At 48.3% G+C, this 20,725-nt stretch overlaps 1 protein-coding gene and 1 long non-coding RNA gene across 6 annotated transcripts in view; one reads left to right on the forward strand and one right to left on the reverse strand.

The window, feature by feature from the left end:
- The window catches only part of LOC103096425 (uncharacterized), a 10,198-nt gene extending 7,638 nt beyond the window's left edge, over window positions 1-2,560 (reverse strand). The window contains exon 1 of the long non-coding RNA XR_001629461.2: window positions 2,298-2,560. This is a non-coding gene — a long non-coding RNA (uncharacterized LOC103096425). The remainder of the gene's footprint in view (window positions 1-2,297) is intronic.
- The window catches only part of CCDC188 (coiled-coil domain containing 188), a 25,603-nt gene extending 5,743 nt beyond the window's left edge, over window positions 1-19,860 (forward strand). Inside the window, exons 1-11 of one of the 5 annotated variants that reach the window (XM_007490343.3) lie at window positions 2,498-2,692; window positions 6,510-6,681; window positions 9,662-9,781; window positions 10,004-10,102; window positions 11,013-11,087; window positions 13,817-13,876; window positions 14,352-14,416; window positions 14,753-14,810; window positions 16,490-16,539; window positions 18,192-18,409; window positions 19,711-19,860. In XM_007490343.3, coding sequence (XP_007490405.1) covers window positions 2,652-2,692; window positions 6,510-6,681; window positions 9,662-9,781; window positions 10,004-10,102; window positions 11,013-11,087; window positions 13,817-13,876; window positions 14,352-14,416; window positions 14,753-14,810; window positions 16,490-16,539; window positions 18,192-18,387 — 936 coding nt within the window. In that variant the 5' untranslated portion in view covers window positions 2,498-2,651 and the 3' untranslated portion in view covers window positions 18,388-18,409; window positions 19,711-19,860. Of the gene's footprint in view, window positions 1-2,491; window positions 2,693-2,713; window positions 2,863-6,509; window positions 6,682-9,661; window positions 9,782-10,003; window positions 10,103-11,012; window positions 11,088-13,816; window positions 13,877-14,351; window positions 14,417-14,640; window positions 14,811-16,489; window positions 16,540-18,191; window positions 18,410-19,710 lie in introns of those variants that run through there. The other 4 variants (XM_056821370.1, XM_007490345.3, XM_056821371.1 and 1 more) reach the window with 4 other exon arrangements.
- Window positions 19,861-20,725: the final 865 nt, after the last annotated feature.

Here is a 20,725-nt window from a genome sequence, read left to right on the forward strand (position 1 = left end):
ATTTCACAATTATCTCATTTTATCTTCACAACCCTGGGAGAAAGGTGTTATTATTAACCCCATTTTACAGAGATGAAATGACTTGGCCTGGGTCACAGTTAGAAAGTGTTTGTGGCCATATTTGAACTCAAGTCTTCCTTAACTCCAGAGCCAGTGCTCTGGCTTCTATGCCTCCCAACCGCTTCTGGATTCAAGATATATTCCGAATCCACGGAAGAGACTAGATGGATGACGATGAGAGCTCTTTAAGCCCCAAATCTACATGGCAGGCCCCGTGTACTCGGTGCCAGAAAGGCAAACACAACAATGAGACAGTCCCTGCCCTCCTCAGGCTTACGTCCTACTGGCCTGTCCTTCCACCAGTCTAGAAAGGTCTGGGATTCTCACCCAAGGACCAGCCTCACCGCTGGTCAAGCCCTGGCTGCCCAGCAATGGATCATTTTGGCCTCTTCAATGCCACAAAAGCACTGTGGTTTGGGATTTGTGTCGGGGGAGAATGTCATGGAACCGTGGATTCCTGGAGTCTCCTGATTCTTTATTATTATTATTAATTAGCACCACCACAGAGAACGTCTTGGGCCACCCCCATCCTTAACATTCTCCCAGGGGCCCTCTGTATTCAGAACAGCCGTCAGTGTAGAGAGAAGAGAAAGAACATGAGATCTGGTGTCAGAAAACTGAATCCACGTCCCAGATCTGCCACTCACTTCCTATCAGTCTGACCTTAGGCAAATCCATTCCCCCTCCAGGCCTCCGTTTCCTTATCTGGAAAATGAGAAAGTGGGAGGGAAATGATAAATGTACAGGAGCGCGCGCGCACACACATGCACACACGCACACACACGCACACACACGGGCGCACACGCACACACACAGGCTACAGCCAAGACCATGGAAAGACCAACAATGAGTGAAAACTCTGTTTTCCTGGCAAAGCCGGCCCGAGAGGACCTGAGGGAGAAGGCCCAGTGGCCTCCCTCTCTTCCACAATTACAGGCGAGGAACTCTGGGTGTGGACCATTACATATGGCAGGCTTTGCTGGGCTGGCTCTACTTTCTCCCCTTCTCCGTTACAAGGCCCTCGGGGTAGGGGAGAAAGGACTGCTGCATCCAGAAAGGAAGTTGACATTAAAACAAAAGATGGCAGCAAACAGTTAAAGAATTTCTTCATGGGGAGGAGAGGGTTAAACCAAATGATGCTTGGCACCTGGGTGACTTTGGGCAAGTCAGTTTCACTTCCTTGGGACTCAGTTTCCCCATGTGTAAAATGAGGGCAGTTTGGACTCAGCCTCTGAATTCTCTTCCATCCCTCGGCTTACTTGTCTGGCCCCAGCTGCTCCAGAGATCTCTAATCTCGCACTGGATGCCCAGTTGACATCTAACATCTCCGAAGCAGAACTCACTATCTTTCTCCCTAAACTGTGCCTTCCTCTTACTGTGGAGGGCATCCTCCTCCTCCTCCTCCCAGCCCTTGGGCTGGCCATCAGGTGTCATCTTGGAGTGCTGGCTGTCTCTCAGCCCCTTGTCCAAGCTGAGGCCCAAACCTGTCCATCTCACCTTTGGACCATCTCTGGAATGCCTCCTTTTCCCTCCTCTGATACTGCTCGAACCCTGGTGCAGGCCCTCCCGACCTCACACCTGGGCTATTCCCACAGCCTGCTGGGAGTTCTGCCTGCTTCAAGACTCCCTACTCCGGTCCAAAGCTTTCCTAAAGCAAGAGAACAATCATGTCATCTCCTTGCTCCAAACTCCGGTGCCTCTGGGATCAGATATGAGATGCTCTGCTTGGCCTTCGAGGCTCTTCACCACCTCCCCCCTTCCTACCTTTCCAAACTCCTCACACCTCCTTCTCCATCACAGTCTTCAGTAGAGTGATCCTGGCCTCCAGGCTGCTCCATGAGCAAGACGCCCCATCTCCCAGTTCTTGACATGTTCTCTGGCCATCCCCCATGCTAGAACACTCCCTCCCCATCCCTGCCTCCTGGCTTCCTTCAAGCCCCAACTCAAATCCCACTTTCTTCTTTTTTGAATCCCTAACTTTAAGTCTTAGTAACAACTCCAGGACAGATGGGCAAGGGCAAGGCAAATGGGGTTAAGTGACTTGCTCAGGGTCACACAGCTAGGAAGTGTCTCTAGTCTGATTTGAACCCAGATCTTCCTGCCTCCACTGTGGCATGTAGCCGCTCCCAGCTCCTACTTTCTCCAGGAAGCCTTTCCCAGTCTCCCTTAATTCTAGTACCTTCTCTCGGTCGATTTCCCCTTATTTATCATATAGATGTAGAGTAAACTCAGTTCACCTTTAAGATCCCAACCAGCTCTTTAAGGGTTTGGTGGTGGAACTGTGAGCAGCAGCAAGGACTAGAGGAGGAGGCAGTGCAGAGCAGAGCAGCTTCCAGCTGGCCTCTCCCATTCATTTCTCTGGGCCTATTGTGACCCTCCTGGCCAGCCCAGCCAGGCTCCGCCCCTTCCTCCTGAGCCCATTATGACAAGTTCTGGCCCACCGTCTGGGCAGCTGCGTTGTCCATAGGAGGGGAGGACTGAGGTCCTCTATCCAGGCCAGGGTGGGAAGGGAGTGCTCAGGCTGTGGTCTCAGGCTCCCACTCCCCTGCCCCAAACAGTAGCCCATATCTGAGTCTCTCCTAGCAGGATCCATGATGCATGAGGACCTCTGGACTAACCCCCATGGGGAATTGTAAGTACCCAAAGTGGGAGCTGGTAGCCGGACCCTGGGCGAATGGAGTCCTCAGAATGGCTGGGAAGGGACAGAGACCTCAGCTCCCTCATCTTCTGAGATCAGAGCTTTGTAGGAGTTGGGGCTGGACATGCCCAATCACCTCAGGGAAACCGAGTCTGCATTCAGAGGCAGGAAGGTCTGAGTTCAAGTGTCAGCTCTCTTTGTTTGCTAGACCCTTAACCTTGAGCTAGTTCCCTCAGCATCCCTAGAAGTAGGGGATTGGACTAGACAGGGTCTAGAAGGTGAGCTCGGTGCCCCCTCCTTGGAAAAAGGGGGCAGGAAATGGCCACAAAATCTCTCTGGCCTTCACATACTCTGTTTCCTATTGGTTCAAAGAGCTCTGTTTCCTCGTCTCAAGAGCATTAAGGGAAGAAGGCTGGGGGCTGCTCTGGGTCATCAAAAGCTTGGCGATCTGGACAGAAGCCCAGGCACCAGGCAGGAGACTTAAGTATAAGGCAGACAGAAGCCAGCATCTCCTCCACTCCATACACACACAACTCAGGTCTGTGGGGAGGGGCAGGAGGGAGACTTTTTTTTTTTTTAGGATCCTTAATAGTTTATTTGTTTTTTTTTTAATATATTTTATTTGATCATTTCCAAGCATTATTCATTAAAGACATAGATCATTTTCTTTTCCTCCCCCCCACCCCCCATAGCCGACGCGTAAGTCCACTGGGCGTTAGATGTTTTCTTGATTTGAACCCATTGCTTTGTTGATAGTATTTGCATTAGAGTGTTCATTTAGAGTCTCTCCTCAGTCATGTCCCCTCAACCTCTGTATTCAGGCAGTTGCTTTTTCTCGGTGTTTCCACTCCCATAGTTTATCCTTTGCTTATGAATGGTGTTTTTTTCTCCTGGATCCCTGCAAGTTGTTCAGGGACATTACACCGCCCCTAATGGAGAAGTCCATTACGTTCGATTATACCACAGTGTATTAGTCTCTGTGTACAATGTTCTCCTGGTTCTGCTCCTCTCGCCCTGCATCACTTCCTGGAGGTTGTTCCAGTCTCCATGGAACTTCTCCACTTTATTATTCCTTTTAGCACAATAGTATTCCATCACCAACATATACCACAGTTTGTTCAGCCATTCCCCAATTGATGGGCATCCCCTCGTTTTCCAGTTTTGGCCACCACAAAGAGCGCAGCTATGAATATTTTTGTACAAGTCTTTGTGTCCATTATCTCTTTGGGGTACAGACCCAGCAGTGCTATGGCTGGGTCAAAGGGTAGATCTTCTTTTGTCGCCCTTTGGGCATAGTTCCAAATTGCCCTCCAGAATGGTTGGATCAGTTCACAACTCCACCAGCAATGAATTAATGTCCCTACTTTGCCACATCCCCTCCAGCATTCATTACTTTCCTTTGCTGTCATGTTAGCCAATCTGCTAGGTGTGAGGTGATACCTCTGAGCTCTTTTGATTTGCATCTCTCTGATTATAAGAGATGTAGAGCACTTCTTCATGTGCTTGTTAATAGTTTTGATTTCTTTATCTGAGAACTGCCTATCCATTTCCCTTGCCCATTTATCAATTGGAGAATGGCTTGATTTTTTGTACAATTGATTTAGCTCATTATAAATATGAGTAATTAAACCTTTGTCAGAGGTTTCTATGAAGATTTTTTCCCAATTTGTTGTTTCCCTTCTGATTTTAGTTATATTGGTTTTGTTTGTACAAAAGCTTTTTAGTTTGATGTAGTCAAAATTATTTATTTTACATTTTGTGATTCTTTCTATATCTTGCTTGGTTTTAAAGCCTTTCCCCTCCCAAAGGTCTGACATGTATACTATTCTGTGTTTACCCAATTTACTTATGGTTTCCTTCTTTATGTTTAAGTCACTCACCCATTTTGAATTTATCTTGGTGTAGGGTGTGAGGTGTTGATCTATTCCTAGTCTCTCCCACACTGTCTTCTAATTTTCCCAGCAGTTTTTATCGAATAGTGGATTTTTGTCCCAAAAGCTGGGATCTTTGGGTTTATCATATACTGTCTTGCTGAGGTCGCTTTCCCCCAGTCTATTCCACTGATCTTCCTTTCTGTTTCTTAGCCAGTACCAAATTGTTTTGATGACTGCTGCTTTGTAATATAGTTTAAGGTCTGGGACTGCAAGGCCCCCATCATATGTGTTTTTTTTTTCATTATTTCCCTGGATATCCTTGATCTTTTGTTCTTCCAAATGAACTTTGTTATGGTTTTTTCTAAATCAGTGAAGAAGTATTTTGGTAGTTCAATGGGTATGGCACTAAATAGATAAATAAGTTTGGGTAGGATGGTCATTTTTATTATATTGGCTCGTCCTATCCATGAGCAGTTAATGTTTTTCCATTTGTTCAAGTCTAGTTTTAGTTGTGTGGCGAGTGTTTTGTAGTTGTGTTCATATAGTTCCTGTGTTTGTCTTGGGAGGTAGATTCCTAGGTATTTTATTTTGTCTAAGGTGATTTTGAATGGGATTTCTCTTTCTAGTTCTTGCTGCTGAGCTGGGTTGGAGATATATAGAAAAGCTGATGATTTATGTGGGTTTATTTTGTATCCTGCTACTTTGCTAAAGTTGTTGATTATTTCAATTAGCTTTTTGGTTGAATCTCTAGGATTCTTTAAGTAGACCATCATGTCATCCACAAAGAGTGATAACTTGGTCTCCTCCTCACCTATTTTGATGCCTTCAATTCCTTTATCTTCTCTAATTGCTACTGCTAGTGGAGGGAGACTTTTAGGGAGGGAAAATACCACAGCTTGTGAGAGTCTTGCTACAGACACAAAAAAAGAGAAGAAATAAAAGACAGAAATTCAGAAAAAGAGATAAAGAGAAACAGAAAGACATTGAGAGAGAGAAAACAAGATTTGAGAGGCACAGAGAGCAGAGACTGAGGCAAGACAGTCAGGAGAGAAAAGTAGCAAAGAGAGAAATGCTAAAAAGCAGGCAGAGATAAGAGAAGAGAGACAGAGATAAAGAAGTAGAGTGAGAGAGAGAAAACAGATGTGAAGGACCAGGGAGAGACATGGGACAGGCAAGGAAAGAAGGTGGGAGAGTCAAGAGAGAAAGAGGCAGACCCAGGGAGAGGAGAGCAGTCAGTCCTAGAGTGATAAAGTAGGCAGACCCCAGACTTTTCATGTGGGTTCAAGTTCCTGGGAATTCTAATCGTGGATCTTTCTTAGTCCATCATGAGGGATATCTCTCCAGAAGTGACTATCCCAGAGTTCCTCTCTTTCCCACCCTCCTCATTGTCTTCTGCCCGGCTCATTGGCCTAGGGCTGTCAGTGACCAGCTCTGGGAGTTCTCCAATCTAGGACACTGAAGCTTTGGTCCTAGGAGTAGATATGAGAGGGCTACCACCTCTAAAGAAGTCAAAGGCAAATGCCTTCCACCAGATTACCTAGGCATGTGCATAGTGAGTCTTGCCAAAGGAAGGCTCCTGGGGGAGAAGGACACCTTGTCTTCTGAGACCTGATAACCTCATGTGAGATCTCCAGCGCCATTACCCTCCAGTGACCTTTCCCCAAGTGCTCCATCCCATGCCAGCCCCACTAGGCCCTCAATCCACCATTCCTGAGCCCTACACCCTGCCTGCAAGTCCTTAATCTTATACACTGTGTTGCTCACCCTCCATTGTATCTTCAGCTTCCCACTGTTCATATGACCAAGGTAGGCACAAAATACACACACACATCACGTCCTAGGGGCTGCCCCTTCTAGCATGCCCCATCTTCACAGTGTGGCCCCAAACCAATGCCAGCTCCTGAGTACTGACTATGCTGTACCCTTGCTTCCTCCAGCAACAGAGAGAGATTACAACCATACCCACCACCTCCACCACCACCCCCACCGCCTATGACGGCTCACCGGGTACCAGGCCAACCCAGGCTTCTTCGGTGCTCAGTGGTGAACTTGCGCCCCTTTGAGGAGAGGAACACCATCCTGGAGCTAGAGCAGAGCAACCAAAGACTGGTAGGGCCCCCCCATCCCAAAGCACCCTTAAACTGTCCTCAAGCTGAATGATGCTAGGTAGTTGATAGTAGAGTCCAGAAGAGCCCAGTTCAACTCCCCGGGGCGTATCACCTAACCTGTGCCTAGTTTCCCCAAATGAAAAATGAGCAGACTGGGTTTCTGGTTCCTTAAAAAGCTATTTATTTAAGATCCTATTGGGACCCTGAGAAGGGGAAAAAAGCAAAACACTAAATGCAGACTCTGTCTTGGAAACCCAAAGCATAGGGGGCAGCTGGGCAGCTCAGTGGATTGAGAGCCAGGCCTAGAGACAGGAGGTCCTGGGTTCAAATTTGACCTCAGACACTTCCTAGCTGTGTGACCCTGGGCAAGTCACTTAACCCCCATTGCCTAGCCCTCACCACTCTTCGGCCTTGGAACCAATACACAGTATTTATCCCAAGACAGACGGTAAGAGTTTAAAAAAAGAAAAAGAAAACCTAACAATTAACAGCCTGCGTACCAAGAAGGCTGCCATACTAAGGGAAAAGCAGTCCCTGCCCTCAAGGAGCTTCCCCTCTGATGGGAGGAGGGTGTGATTAGAGGAAATCTGAGCCAATGGCTTTGTTGTCTCTGAGCCAGGTGGGAAGATCCATTCACTATGTATGGTCCTTCTGACACAGCTCTTCTTTTCCCATTTTTCTCCCTGGGAAAGGGGTGGGGAGGAAGAGGATCAGCATTTCTATGGCACCTACTCAGTGCTGAGCACTTAATAAATAAAACCCAATTATTCTCTCATTTCATCCTCAACAACCCTGTGAGGTCAGCTCTATTAATCAATCCAAGTTATAGCTGAAGAGATTGAAGCAGACAGAAGTTAAGTGACTTGTCCAGGGTCATTCAGCTAATAAACATCTAAGGCTAGATTTGAATTCAGGTACTCCCTGACTCTAGTCCCAATGATCTACTGTGATGATTACTCAACAAAAATTAAGCACCTACTGTGTACTGGGCCTTGTGCCAAGTGATGAAGATTCAAAGACAAAAAGTAAAACAATCGCTACCCTCAAGAGCTTATATTCTAGAAAGGAAGACAACACATAGGTGTATACAGGATAGGTTGTATGTACAAGGTAGTCTGGGGGGGGGCATGGAGGCAAAAGCAACTTGGAATAAGGGAAGGCTTCAGGTAGAAGGTGACATGTGAATGGATTCTTAAAGGAAACCAGGATTCTCAGGAAATAAAGGTGAGAAGAAGAGAGTGTATTCCTGGTGTAGGAGACAGCCTGGGCAAAGGCACAGAGATGGGAAAATAAATATCTGGTATAAAAAACAGCAAAGAGACCAGTTTGGCTGCAGAATGAGGTTGGGAAGATAGGATGAGACCTTTAAGTGCCAAATAAAAGAGAAGTTTCGATGCAGTCCCAGACATAACAAGGAGCCACTGGGGTCTGGCAAGTGAGGGGGCATGATGGTCAATTCTTCACTTAAGGAAAATAACCTGGCAACTGGGGAGAAGATGGACTAGAGATGGAGAAAAACTTGAGGCTGAGACTCTATATTACAAGAGTCCATTCAACAGCTAGGTGACTCTAGCAGGGGCTAGAGTCAGAAGGCCTGAGTTCAAATCTAACTCTAGACATTAGTTATCAGAGTATTGACTGAGAAAGGAAGGAGAGAAATGGGATGATCATCAGCAAGGGCAGTAGGGTCTAGGGAAGGTTTTGGAATGATCAGGGAAATGTGGGGGGAATTTATAGGCAACAGGGAAGGAGTTAATAGGGAGGGGAAACACTTCAGATTAGAGAAGGAGGAGGGAGAGAGTGGTGGAGAGATCTAGTCTTTGCCACTAGCAGGCTGGGTGACCTTGGCCCAGTCTCTTCACTTCTCTGGGTACAAGCTCATGGGGTACAGACAGAAGAGCTCCAGATTCAGTCAGGTGTAAGTTGAATGTAGTTGAAATACCCAGTCTGTGTAACTATGGGTACCTCCATTCCTTTCTCGGGGCCTCAGCTTCCCTATATATAAAATGAGAGCTCTGATGGTCTCTGTTCTAAAGCTCCTCTCAGCTCTAGATCCTAGAACCATGTTAGTAGGTGAAGAAGGAGAGATTAGGGAGGACTTGCCTTTGAGACTTGATTCTTGCCCAGTTTCCCTCAGGTCTGGAACTTCCTAGAACTTCTTTCACAGCCAGGTAGCTCGCTTCAGATGAGACGTGGGCTGCTCCTGGCCCCATTCTCCTTTGCTTCCTGTTGTCCTCTGCCCTGCCCTTAATGGCAGAGCTCTGGAGAACCCCAGCCCCTCCTTGGTAGGCAGGGCTCACAGGGACCCAGAGGCTGCTGTGAGATTGCTGAAGCGACCTGAGCTCAGAGACCATAGTCAGCCTTCGAGCAGAGTTTAGTGTGCTGGACCTTCTGGTTTTATCCCATCCGTGGCCACATAGAGAAAGGCAAGAAAAAGAAAGAAGAGGGACAGCAGCAGAGACTTGGTGTTCCCATCAGAAAAATGGGTCCATTAGGCTTCCTCCAGTTTCATGAGATTTAGCAATGAAAGGAACCTTAGGCTATCGAATCCAACTCATTCATTTCACATGAGACCCAGAAACATTAAGGGACCTGCCTAAGATATCATGGATAGTAAGTCACAGAGCTAGGAATTGAACCAGTTCCTCTGACTCCGTCCAGAGGTATCCTCTCAATATCTCTCTCTCTCCCTCTCTCTCTCTCTCTCTCTCTCTCTCTCTCTCTCTCTCTCTCTCTCTCTCTCTCTCTCTCTCTCTCTCTCTCTCTCTCTCTCTCTCTCCCTTCCATCTTAGAATCAATACTATGTATTGGTTCCAAGGCAGACGAGTGGTAAGGGCTGGGCAATGGGGGTCAAGTGACTTGCCCAGGGTCACACAGCTAGGAAGTGTCTGAGGTCAGATTTGAACCCAGGACCTCCCATCTCTGGGCATAGCTCTCAATCCACTGAGCCACCCAGCTACCTTCTCAATCTCTCTTTCTAGAAAAATGTGAATCAAGAGCTGAGGGAACGACTCGAAGAGTTTATGGATCCCACAGACATGAGGCAGGACTTTGACCCCCTGTGCCCCAATCATCAGCGCCAGTTACAGATTCTGGCCTGGGTAAGTGCCTGTCTTACCAATAACCCATGGAAGGGGTGGGGGGAAGATCTGAAGAGGAAGAAGGCTCTTGAGCAGGGGCAAGGGGAGTCATGGGAGTGGAAATGACTTATGGGTGGGGGAAGGTCAGAGGTTGTGGGAGAAGGGAGAAGAATGAGAAGTCTCCCCCCACCCTGATCCAGCTGTGGTAGATTACTTTAATGGGGGCTCCCTGGAATGTCCCAGGAAAAGGACTGTCCCCAGATGATGGAGGACCCAAGAACAGTACGGGTGCTAAAACAAAAAATCTGCCCTCGAGAGACCCACTACACAGAGAAGCCTCAGGTAAGACAAAAAGCAGCTTAGAGTCTACAGCAGTGATGGTGAACCTTTTAGAGGGGTGGGTGATGTGAGAACTGTCCCCAGGTGTGTGTGGAGATGGGAGGGGAGCAGCCCAGACCCACATCCCTCTGACTTTCTAGTAACAAACTGGTGAACTCTGTGCTGGGGCAACAGTGCACATGCCCTAGGACTTTGAGTGCCCCCTCTGGCACACATGCCATAGGTCCACCACTACAGTCCTAGAGGGACCACTTGTCCCTTTGCTGCTGGTCCTCATTGACCTCCAATCCCAGAGCAAGCTCAGTGTGATGAAAAGTGGATGTCTGGTCTAGGACCTGGGCATAAGTCTTGCTTCTCACTATCCCTGGGTGATATTGGACAAGACTTTGAGCCTCAGTTTCCTCAGAGTTGAACCAAATGATCTGGAGGGTCTCCCCCAGCCTACAGGCTTATATTCCTAAAGGTACCTCCAGAAATATGCCCAGGGGCAGGAAGGTGCAGTGCCAAGACTGAGAACTCTTAAGTATTGGGATCCTTCATGGGAGGGAGAGAAGAGGTCGTTGTTGGCTCTCTATGACCCATCCCAGGCAGGAAGGGCAAGCCTCCAAACAGAATCCCCCCATTCTCCTGCAAGCACTACCTGCTACTAGATGATTCCCCACTCTTCCTGATTTTCCTCTATTTTCCCCATCATCTCACCCCCATCTGCCTTCGAGGAAGGGCATGGAGCTTAGAATGGAGTTGGCAGAGGGCAGAGGATATGAAGCTGAGGGTGGTTCAAGCCCATTGATATGGGACACACAGCTCCTTGGGATTCCTGCTCCATTCCTGGGAGTGCCACCATCTACCTTGGCACTGCCCCCACCCAAGGGCACTGAGCCACCCTCCTAAGGTCCCCCTTCCTGACCTCCAGAAAGAGCTGCATCAAATGAGGCTGTCCTATGACAGAAAGAAGACATCCATCACAGAGATAAACCAATCTCCTCAGGTGAGTGGTTTCTCTAAGGGTGGGTCATCCATCCCTTCACCAGCCTCCCACACAAACTGGCCCAGCTCCACCCCAGACTTTGACCTAGTCCACATGTTCCCATTGGTGGTCCGTGGGCCAGTGAGCAACTAGAGCCCGAATCTTTACACTCCTGGGAACTGTCCTGCCTCTGAATGCCTCCCAAATACAAGTGATAATAATAGCAACTGCTGCTCCAATTGGTTTGCCAAGCTCTGTGGTTGTGAAAAGTGTTCAAGGCAGTAACAGGGACCAAGAGCCTCCCACAGTCTGGTGACCAGGAGACCTGAGGCTGAATCCTGGCTGTGAACCATGAAAAACATAGAACAAGGGGGCAGCTGGGTAGCTCAGTGGATTAAGAGCCAGGTCCTAGGTTCAAATCTGGCCTCAGATACTTCAGAGCTGTGTGACCCTGGGCAAGTCACTTGACCCCCATTGCCTAGCCCTTTCCGCTCTTCTGCCTTGGAACCAATACACAGTATTGACTCCAAGACAGAAGGTAAGGGTTAAAAAAAAATAGCTGTGTGAGAGTTTGACCAGCTCCTTCCGCTTCTCAGGCCTCAGCTTCCCCATCTACAAAACTGAAAGGGCTGCACAAGACGATCTCTTGATAAGACCCTTTTGAATCTATGAATGTATGATCTAATGAAGATTTCTATAATATTATTATACCCATTTTACAGATGGGGAAAGTGAGGCTCAGAGTCTTCTAGGATTTGTCCATAGATAACATCTGACAACAATGAGATTCAAATTCAAACCTTCCAGCTACATTTAAGATTCAGTTTCTAAAAGCCTGGATTCTAGCCCTCTGTCAGGCTCAACATACTTCTAAGAATCTGACACTATTTTTCTTTTTTTAACTAATATTTTCTTTTTTCCCTCAATTATATGGAAAACTCTTTTTAACCTTTTTTGAGTCTGAGCCAAACTTTCACTGTCCCCTCCCGGTCTCTGAAGTGACAAGCAATCTGCTACAGATTGGACACGATGACACTGTGTTTCTAAAGAGTTCATTGAATAAAGAGTGAAACCCTGGGAAATTCCGACACTGTTTCTAACGGAGTTTGTCTCAAAGTCTCCGCTACTCTGTCTCGGAAACCCTGAGACCTTTTTCTTAGATTGGCTAATACTTTGTTTCTAAAATTCGAAGCCACATCCATCTTTAAGATTAGAATGTTTCTAGAACTCGGAGGGAGTCGCTCAGGCTAAGTCACTTTGTTGCAAACATTCTAAGTCTTGATTTCGAGCATGGTTAGATTTTGTTGCCAAGATGCTCAAATACTTCAATTCCAGGGAATAATATTGGCTGTTTGTCTCTCAGTGTCTGAGCTAGTCACACCCTCTCAGAGCCTGATACTAAATTGCTAAACATTAGAAACATTGTTTTGATCATCTCAAACCATTTAAAAATACTTTTGCTCAGTCTTCATTTGTAAAATTCAAGGATCCCTGAAATCAGTGAGGCAACAGGGAGGTTCAGGAGTAGGAGTGTGCTGGACCTGGAGTCAGGGAGATCTGAGTTCAAATCCTCCTTAGTCACTTACTAATGCTTCCCAGAATTGTTGTATCAAATGAGACAGGAATTGCAAAGCACTTAGCACAGTGCCTGGCACATGGTAAGCACCCTATCAACGTTATTATTAAACAAAAGGGAGCAGTTGGTATGAATGGACTCTATAAGGCTGTGGGCAAGTGTGGAGTCACTGCACCACCTTGTGCTCATGCTTAGGAACTGCGCCATCTCAGGCCCCACCCACAAGCACCTTTCCTCTTGCTTCAAAGCCTCAGATAATATAGGATATCAGAGCCAGAAGAGCCCTTAGAGATCATCAGATCATCCAATCCTCCTTTAACCCATGAGGAAATGAGGTTGAAAGAGAATCACATGTGAGTAGCAGAGTCAAGATTTGAACCCAGGTCTCCTTATTCCAGGGGGGCAAAATCATTGAACCCTGTTTGCCTCAGTTCCCTCATCTGAAAAAATGAGCTAGACGAGGAAATGGCAAACTGCTCCATATCTTTGCTGAGAAAACCCCAAATGAAATCCTGGAAAGTCAGACCCAACCAAACAAGAGTAATTCCTCATTCTCAGCTGAGAGCCTCTTTGCTGTTCTCCCAGATTGAGAATATTCTTAAGAAGCTGATGGTGTTGGACAGCTGGGTAGCTCAGTGGATTGAGAGCCAGGCCTAGAGATGGGAGATCCTGGGTTCAAATCTGACCTCAGCCACTTCCTAGCTGTGTGACCCTGGGCAAGTCACTTAACCCCCATTGCCTAGTCCTTACCACTCTTCTGCCTTGGAACCAATACACAATATTGACTCCAAGACGGAAGGTAAAGGTTTAAAGAAAAAAGAAGTTGATGGTGTTAGCGATGGAGAAGATAACTCTCAATATTGAAGCCATCTGAGGTGGTTGAGGCACTGTCCTCCCAACAGCCCTGGGAGATAAGCACTCATTCCCATTTTACAGATGAGGAAATTGAGGCTTGGGAATGTTAAGGGACTTTTGCCCAAGGTCCCATAGCTGTCAGAGCCAAGCATCACACCCAGCCTTTCTGGTTCCTAGAAGAATGCAGAATCCTACGGACCAATAAGTGACTAGCCAGTGTAGAGTCCACCGTGGTGGATGGGGTGAGATGGTAGAAGAAGGTGGAAGAAGGGTGAAGAGTTCTATGAGGTGGCCAAGTCTGTTGTTCCTCCCTGCTCAGGTGTGGGAAGGCATGAGTGAAGTACACATGTCCTTGAATGACCAAGCTGAAGGACTTCTGGTAGGCGCACCTGTCTCTTGGGTGGGAACTGGGGGCAGAGTGCAGAAGGCAACTGGCCACACCTAGACCTCTGGGGAGCCCCTACCTGGGCAAAGGGTGGGGCAGAGGAAGAGGCAGAGAGGACTATGGGAAACCCAAGCTTGGGGCTGCTGCAAAGTCTGAACATCTCAGAAAAGCAGCACCCACACAGATCCCCAAGCATTTAGGGCAGTGGCCTATGTGTCCTGAGAAAGGAGGAAAGAGGAAGTCGAGTTGGGGGGATGGAGAGAGAGGGAAGAAGGATGGGGCAGATGGAGCCAGCAGAGGGCAGTAGAATGGAGAAAAAGATGAAATTGGGAGATGGGCCCAGGAGGAGGGGCATAGGGACAAATGGGCTGGGGGAAGGGGGGGCTCAGGACCTAGAAGCAGTGGGGGGGGGGGGGGCAGGAGGGGACTGAGAAACTACAGATGCTCTTTCCTCTCTTCTGGGTTTCAGACTCTCAAAAAGGATATCCGAGATGTGTTAGATGAGGTAGAAGACATCCAAATGGAAATTCTTCGGTGAATATGGGCAAACAGCACCCTCCTGAGTGGGGTCATGAGTTTTCCAGGGCTGCCCATCCCCATCCCTCCTCCTTCCCCACCTCAGATAACCAGAGATCAGGAGAGCTGAGCTGCAAAGCCTTATTAGCTACCCCGCAGACCTCCCCAAAGTGCAAAGAATAAGGGAAGTGTGAGGAAGGGGGTCTCCAATGTGACACACATCGTTGCCACCTTTATCCCAGAACACCCCTTCCCCTCTTCAACCACACCTCCATGGAGAGCAGAACTGTGCCCACAGAAAACTGGATCCCCCAAGATGTTTGGAACAATCTCTGCTATCTTGGATTTGTGCAGGGACCAGGCCCAGTACCAAAATCTAAAAAGGAAAAGCTTTCGTATCCAAGAGAAGAAGGTGAGCACTCTCTTCATCCCTCCCTGCCTCCATCCATCCTTTCAGTGAAGGAGAGCAGAGCAGACTAGCCCCACAGCATAGTGAAGCTCAGGGAACTTTCCCTTTCTGGATCTCAATTTCCCCATCAGGAAAAGTCCAGGAGAAGAGGGGAGGGTTTGGGCATTATTTCCCAACATTTTCAAGTCGTCTCTTGAATGTCAAAGTTTCCGAAACCATGAGAGAGAGAGAGACAGACAGACAGACAGACAGACAGACAGACAGAGACAGAAAGAGAGACAGAGAGAGAGACAGACAGACAGACAGACAGACAGACAGACAGACAGAGACAGAAAGAGAGACAGAGAGAGAGACAGACAGACAGACAGAGACAGAGAGAGAGAGACAGAGACAGACAGACAGACAGAGACAGAGAGATAGAGAGACAGAGACAGAAAGAGACAGAGAGACAGACAGACAGAGACAGAGAGAGAGAGATAGAGAGACAGAGACAGAAAGAGACAGAGAGACAGACAGACAGAGACAGAGAGACAGACAGAGAGAGAGAGAGAGAAAGAGAGAGAAAGAGAGAGAGAAAGAGAGAGAGAGAGAGAGAGAGAGAGAGAGAGAAAGAGAGACAGAGACAGAGACAGAGACAGAGGGACAGAGAGACAGAGGGACAGAGAGAAAGAGAGAGGGAGAGGGAGAGAGAGAGAGAGAGAGAGAGAGAGAGAGAGAGAGAGAGAGAGAGAGAGAGAGAGAGAGAGAGAGAGAGAGAACTGCTCACGTTGCACATTTTGTTGGTTTGAGATAAAATTCAATGATAATGCTTGGGTCACAGACTCCTAGCAATAACTCCATCTGTCCCCTTCCCCACTCCCCTGGGGCTGAGAACCACTAGGCTGGATGATCTCTAAGCCCCCTCATAGCCCTGATCTATGTTCTGTGGCCTGAGGTTTCCGTGCTGCCCACCTGATATCCCACAATCCCTTAAGAAATGCTGATGTGCCCCAGGCTGTCCTAGACAGTTCCCCACTTGGGACTTACTTGAATCTGGCCCTGTGCCCACCCAGTGCCCCTTCTCAGGTGCCCACTCTTTAACCGAGCTTTTTTCATAAGAAGTGCACCTTTTCTCCATGGATGTTGTCTCCCTTAGGGAATCTGCTTTGATGACTGAGAGTGGCTTGTAATGAGCTGTCAGTAGAGAAAGGGGATGTGAACACACAGAACATTCAGAGTAATAACAAACTGGGAGATCATGCTTAAAATCAGAGTCATTGTGATTTTGACCTAAATGGTCTCTGAAGCCCCTTCCAACTCTCAAAATACGTAATCTTAGCATCCATCACCCAATGACTCCAATCCCATTGTGTACCACTCTTCAGGATTCCATTTGGGTTTTCTTGGCAAAGATACCGGACTGATTTGCCATTTCCTTCTGCAGCTTATTTTGCAGACTAAAGAAAACAGGGTGAAGTGACTTGCCCAAGGTCACTCAGCTAGTAAGAGTCTGAGGCCCAATTGGACTCGGGAAGATGAGGCTTCCTGACTCCAAATGTGGTACTCTATTCCTTGTGCCACCTAGCTGCCATAATGTCTCAACCGCCTCCGTTTTAAATGGGAGGACAGTGAATTTGTTATCTTCAAGGTCTCTTCCAGTTTCCAGCTCCTAATAAGCTCCTCACTCTGTCCTTCTGCCCTAGAAGCCTCAACCAACCTCCCCTGTCAAAGAAGATAGCCAGACGTGGTCCGGGTAGGTAGAGCTGGTCTTCCAGGCATCCATAAGTTCTACATTCTATGGGAGACCACCCAAGGGTGAGGACATTCAGGAGTAGTTTGGGTTGGCATCACATCAATGCACCTTCCGCTCTGGAGCAACAAACCTTGACACCAATCAGGGGTGGGCTTGCTGTCTAAGCCATAAGGAGGCACGGTGAATGGTTCCAGTGGAATACCTCTGGGATCTGTTCTTGGCCCTCTGCTGCCCAACATTTTTAGGGGTCACTTGGATAGAAGTACAGACTGAGGACAGACTATTGGGGATGGGTGATGCATGAGGATCCAAATAAAGACCCTGGCAGGCTAGAATTTTGGACTAAACCTAATAAAGGATACTTGATACGGAGGAAACGTAGTCACACATTTAATCAACTTCACAAATGGGTGACAGCAGTTTGCCTGAAAAAGATCTGAGGATCTCAGTGAGCTACAAGGTCCATATGACTCAGCAGTATGGTGTGGCAGCGAGAAAGTCCATTGAATCTTAGGTTGCCTCGAGAGTCAGGGTATCCAGGAACAAAGAGGTGATAGCCCTACTGGCCTCTGCCCCCAAAGAGGCTCGGGTACTTCTGGGTACCACATTTTAGGGAGGATATTGACAAACTGGAGCGGGTCTGAAGAAAGGAAACAAGGATGGACAAGGGGCCTTGAGACCAAGTTAGATAGGAATCAGCTTAAGGAATTGGGCAAGTTCATCCTAGAGAGCAATGATCTGTTTTTAAAACCCTTACCTTCTGTCCTAGTATCAGGTCAAAAACAAGAATGGCAAGAGCTAGGCATTAGGGGGTTAAATGACTAGCCCAAGGTCACACAACTAGGAAATATCTGAACCCAGGAGCTCTCCTCTCTAGGCCTGGCTCTCAATCCACTGAGCCGCCTAGATATCCCAGTGATAAACTTCTAATAGCCAGGAGGAGTTGAGGAAGGGAGGGGGAAGCCTTCTAATAATTAGAGCTATCCAACACTTAAACAGCCTGCCTCTGGAAGTAATGAGCTCCTCTCCTAGAGGTGGCAGCTCCCAAGTTCAAATCTGGCCTCAGACACTCCCTAGCCATGTGACCTTGGGAAAGTCATTTAACCCCCAATTACCTAGCCCTTACTGTTGGTTGTGCCTTAGAAGATGAAAGGTGAGGGTTAAAAATAAAAAAAAAAAAGACAAAGCTCCTAGCCCAATTCCTAGTGTACCTAGTAGTAAGTGTTGGGGACGGGTCTGGAATTCTCTTCTTTGGCAATTCAGTTAGGTCTTTTTGAACCCCCCAAAGTTAAAGCAATAAAAAAGTCAGTGGTGGGAGGAGCCTTGGAACATAGAATGTCAGAGCTAGAAGAAATTTTAGAACATAAAATATCTGGGCTGGATAAGCTCCTAGAACATGGAACATAGGAACTAGAATATAGAACATCAGAGCTGAAAGGAACCTTAAGAATCATCTAATCAAAGTCTCTTATATAATAGGAACCTGAGGCTTAACATCTAACCCAGGGTCCCATAGGAAATTAATGAGAGTTGGGATTCTTATCTAAATCCTATGCTCTTTATACCAAGCTAGTATGCCCTCCCCTGGAGAGCAGTGTCAGGGAGTAACTTCATTCCTACCTTCTCTCTCCTCTTCCCTTTTCTCCCCTTAGGAAATCCTGGGCAATCTTGTCTAAGGCAGGCGTGGCCCTGTCCATCTTCAGTGTCCTGTTTTATCTCTATGTCGTGAACCCCACTCCCTATGAGAAAGTTCTTCCCCCACTCATTGGCCAAAGCACAGTCTGGCGCATCCGGGCCTTGTGTGACCCCTTCCTCAGGGTGGAAGTGGATGACTTCCTGCCATTTTAGGTCCAGAGTTTCATGCAGGAAGGTGAGTTATGCCCCCAATCACGAGTATGTTCTTCCTCATGAGCACATGCCACTCCCACCATACCCAATGTGAGAGAAGTCACAGCAGGAATAGGCCGCAGAGTCTACCCCCATCTCTTTGCCCTCTAAGGGCAAAAACTGAGAAGTAAAGCAATTGCCCACACTTAACACAGCCTGTTAACATGAGGAGCTGGAGTCTAATCATGAAATCTTTTCTTAGAGTCAGATAGGACTTTAGAGACCTCTTGCCCAACCCCTTCATTTTACAGATAAGTAAACTGAGGCATAGAGAAGCCAAGTAAATTTGTCAATCACTTGGGTCAGAGCCAAGATTCAAACCCAGTTCACTGGGTGCTAAACTCAGCTCTCGTCTCTCTGTGACCTGTTACCTCCTCCAACTCTATATAGAGCCCTGAGTTTTCCTAGGGACATCATTTCTAACACACCCTTCTACCACCTGGGGTGACATTTGATCCTGCTAAGGCCCTGTGAATGAGGCAAAGGCAGTAACCATTATCTCCTATAAAATGATGGAGAAACTGAGGCCCAGATGGGAAGGTGGTTTGCTCACTGAACCACCCAGCAAGTAAGGAGCAGCAGGGAGTCTGAAAGCTATGTCTCTTCATGCCTAGCCTGGAATTCTTTCTAGAAAAGAGATGTTATAACCCAAGTCCTTCTTCTAGGGGAGAGGGAAGGACTGTCCCTTCCAGAGATGCACTGGTACTGGGTGTGGGGGGGGGGGCTGATCCTGATTGGGGAGGGGGAGGAGGTTATATGGAAAGTTCTTCCTACAGTTCTTCCCCCTCTTCTTTTCTCACTCCCTACTTTCTCTCTCCCTCCCTCCTCTCATTCTCCTTCCCTCTTTCTCTCTCTCTGGGCCTCTGTATCATCTGCCTGTCTGTCTCCCTGCCCCCCAGTTTCCTCCTCTGCAGAATAGGGGCAATATAATACTCCTTGCCCTCTGTGCCTCCCAGTATGGGGAGTTCTGAGGGAAGCACTTTGAGATTGGGAACAGAGGACGTCATTTAGTGCCAATTATCCAAAATGCAGCTCTTACTGCTACAAAGAAAAATGGCGCTGCTGGCTTGTCGGGGCCTTGGGCGAGGTCACCCAGCCACCCTCGGGGGGTTGGGGTTTGGGGTTTGGGGTTTCCTTCTCCCTAAAATGAGGGAGTTAGACTAGATGACCTCTAAGGGGCCTTCTGGATTTCAGCCTCCGCCTGGGGCCCAGAGGAGGCAAGGGTGGATGGGAAAGAAAATGGCCCTGGGTCAGGGAGGAAGCACAGCTGACTCATTGTTCCAGGGAAGAAGAGGAGCCCGATCCACTCTCCAGGCTTGTGTCCCTTTTCTCGGCAGCTGATGGGAAGCAGCTGTGGACCCCTCGCCTTAGCCATCGTGTCCTCTTTAAGGGCTGGGCCCTGGAAAGCATCACATAGAGATTTCTGATATTTGAGATGGTGTGTGTGTGTGTGTGTGGGTGGGTGGGTGGGTTTCTCCTGGGACACGGCCCCCGGGCTCTTGTTCCTCTTCCCCCTCGCCCTGAGCTCACACTGACCAAGGTCTCCAGGTGCCCCAGAGAAGAGGCTGGGGGGGGCGAATGGCCACGATGGGTGGGAGTGAGGGGAGGAGGGGGCAATACGGAAAGGGAGAGCAAGCCAGCTTGGCTGCCGCTTGCTGTGTGAGCCCAGGGAAGGCCCTCTCCTCTCAGGCTTTGGATCCCACGTCTCAAAGGTGACCGAAGCCCTAAGAATTGTGGAGATCAATCCCCTTGTTTTTACAGAGCCTGAGACTGAGGCCCAGATAGGGGGAGGGCTCCCTAGCCTGGGTTCTTTAAATAGTCCACATGGAGAGGAGAGGAGGGGAGCAAGGGGTCTCAGATTAGAAGCTGGGTGCTCCTCCCTCTGGGCCCTTGGGCCTGGGGTCTGCAGGACTGCCAGTGCCCCGTGCCCACCCTGGAAATCTTACTCCCTGGCTCCAGGAAAGGGGCTGCTTGGCGCTTTCTTCTGGAATGGGATCTGCCCTCCCTGAGGACAGCGGGCAGAGGGCAGGAGGGGAAGGAATCGGTCAAGATCAGCTCATCCCTGCTGCCACTGCTGGAAGCAGTGATAGGGCCCTTAGTCCTGGAATTCCACGGCTTTCCCACGTTCCCCGGCCAGAAAGGTCAGGCTGTGGGAGGTAGTGGATGGAGTCACTCTGACTCCCCTGGTCCCAGAGGGTGAAAGGAGAGCAGCACCCCAACCCCTTAGAAATCTAAGATGAGCAGAACTCTTGTCACACCGTGAAGGAGCAAGCAAAGGGTCCAGCAGACCCATTTCACA

This window comes from Monodelphis domestica, chromosome 3 (genome assembly GCF_027887165.1).
Source record: "Monodelphis domestica isolate mMonDom1 chromosome 3, mMonDom1.pri, whole genome shotgun sequence".
Lineage (NCBI taxonomy): Eukaryota > Metazoa > Chordata > Mammalia > Didelphimorphia > Didelphidae > Monodelphis > Monodelphis domestica.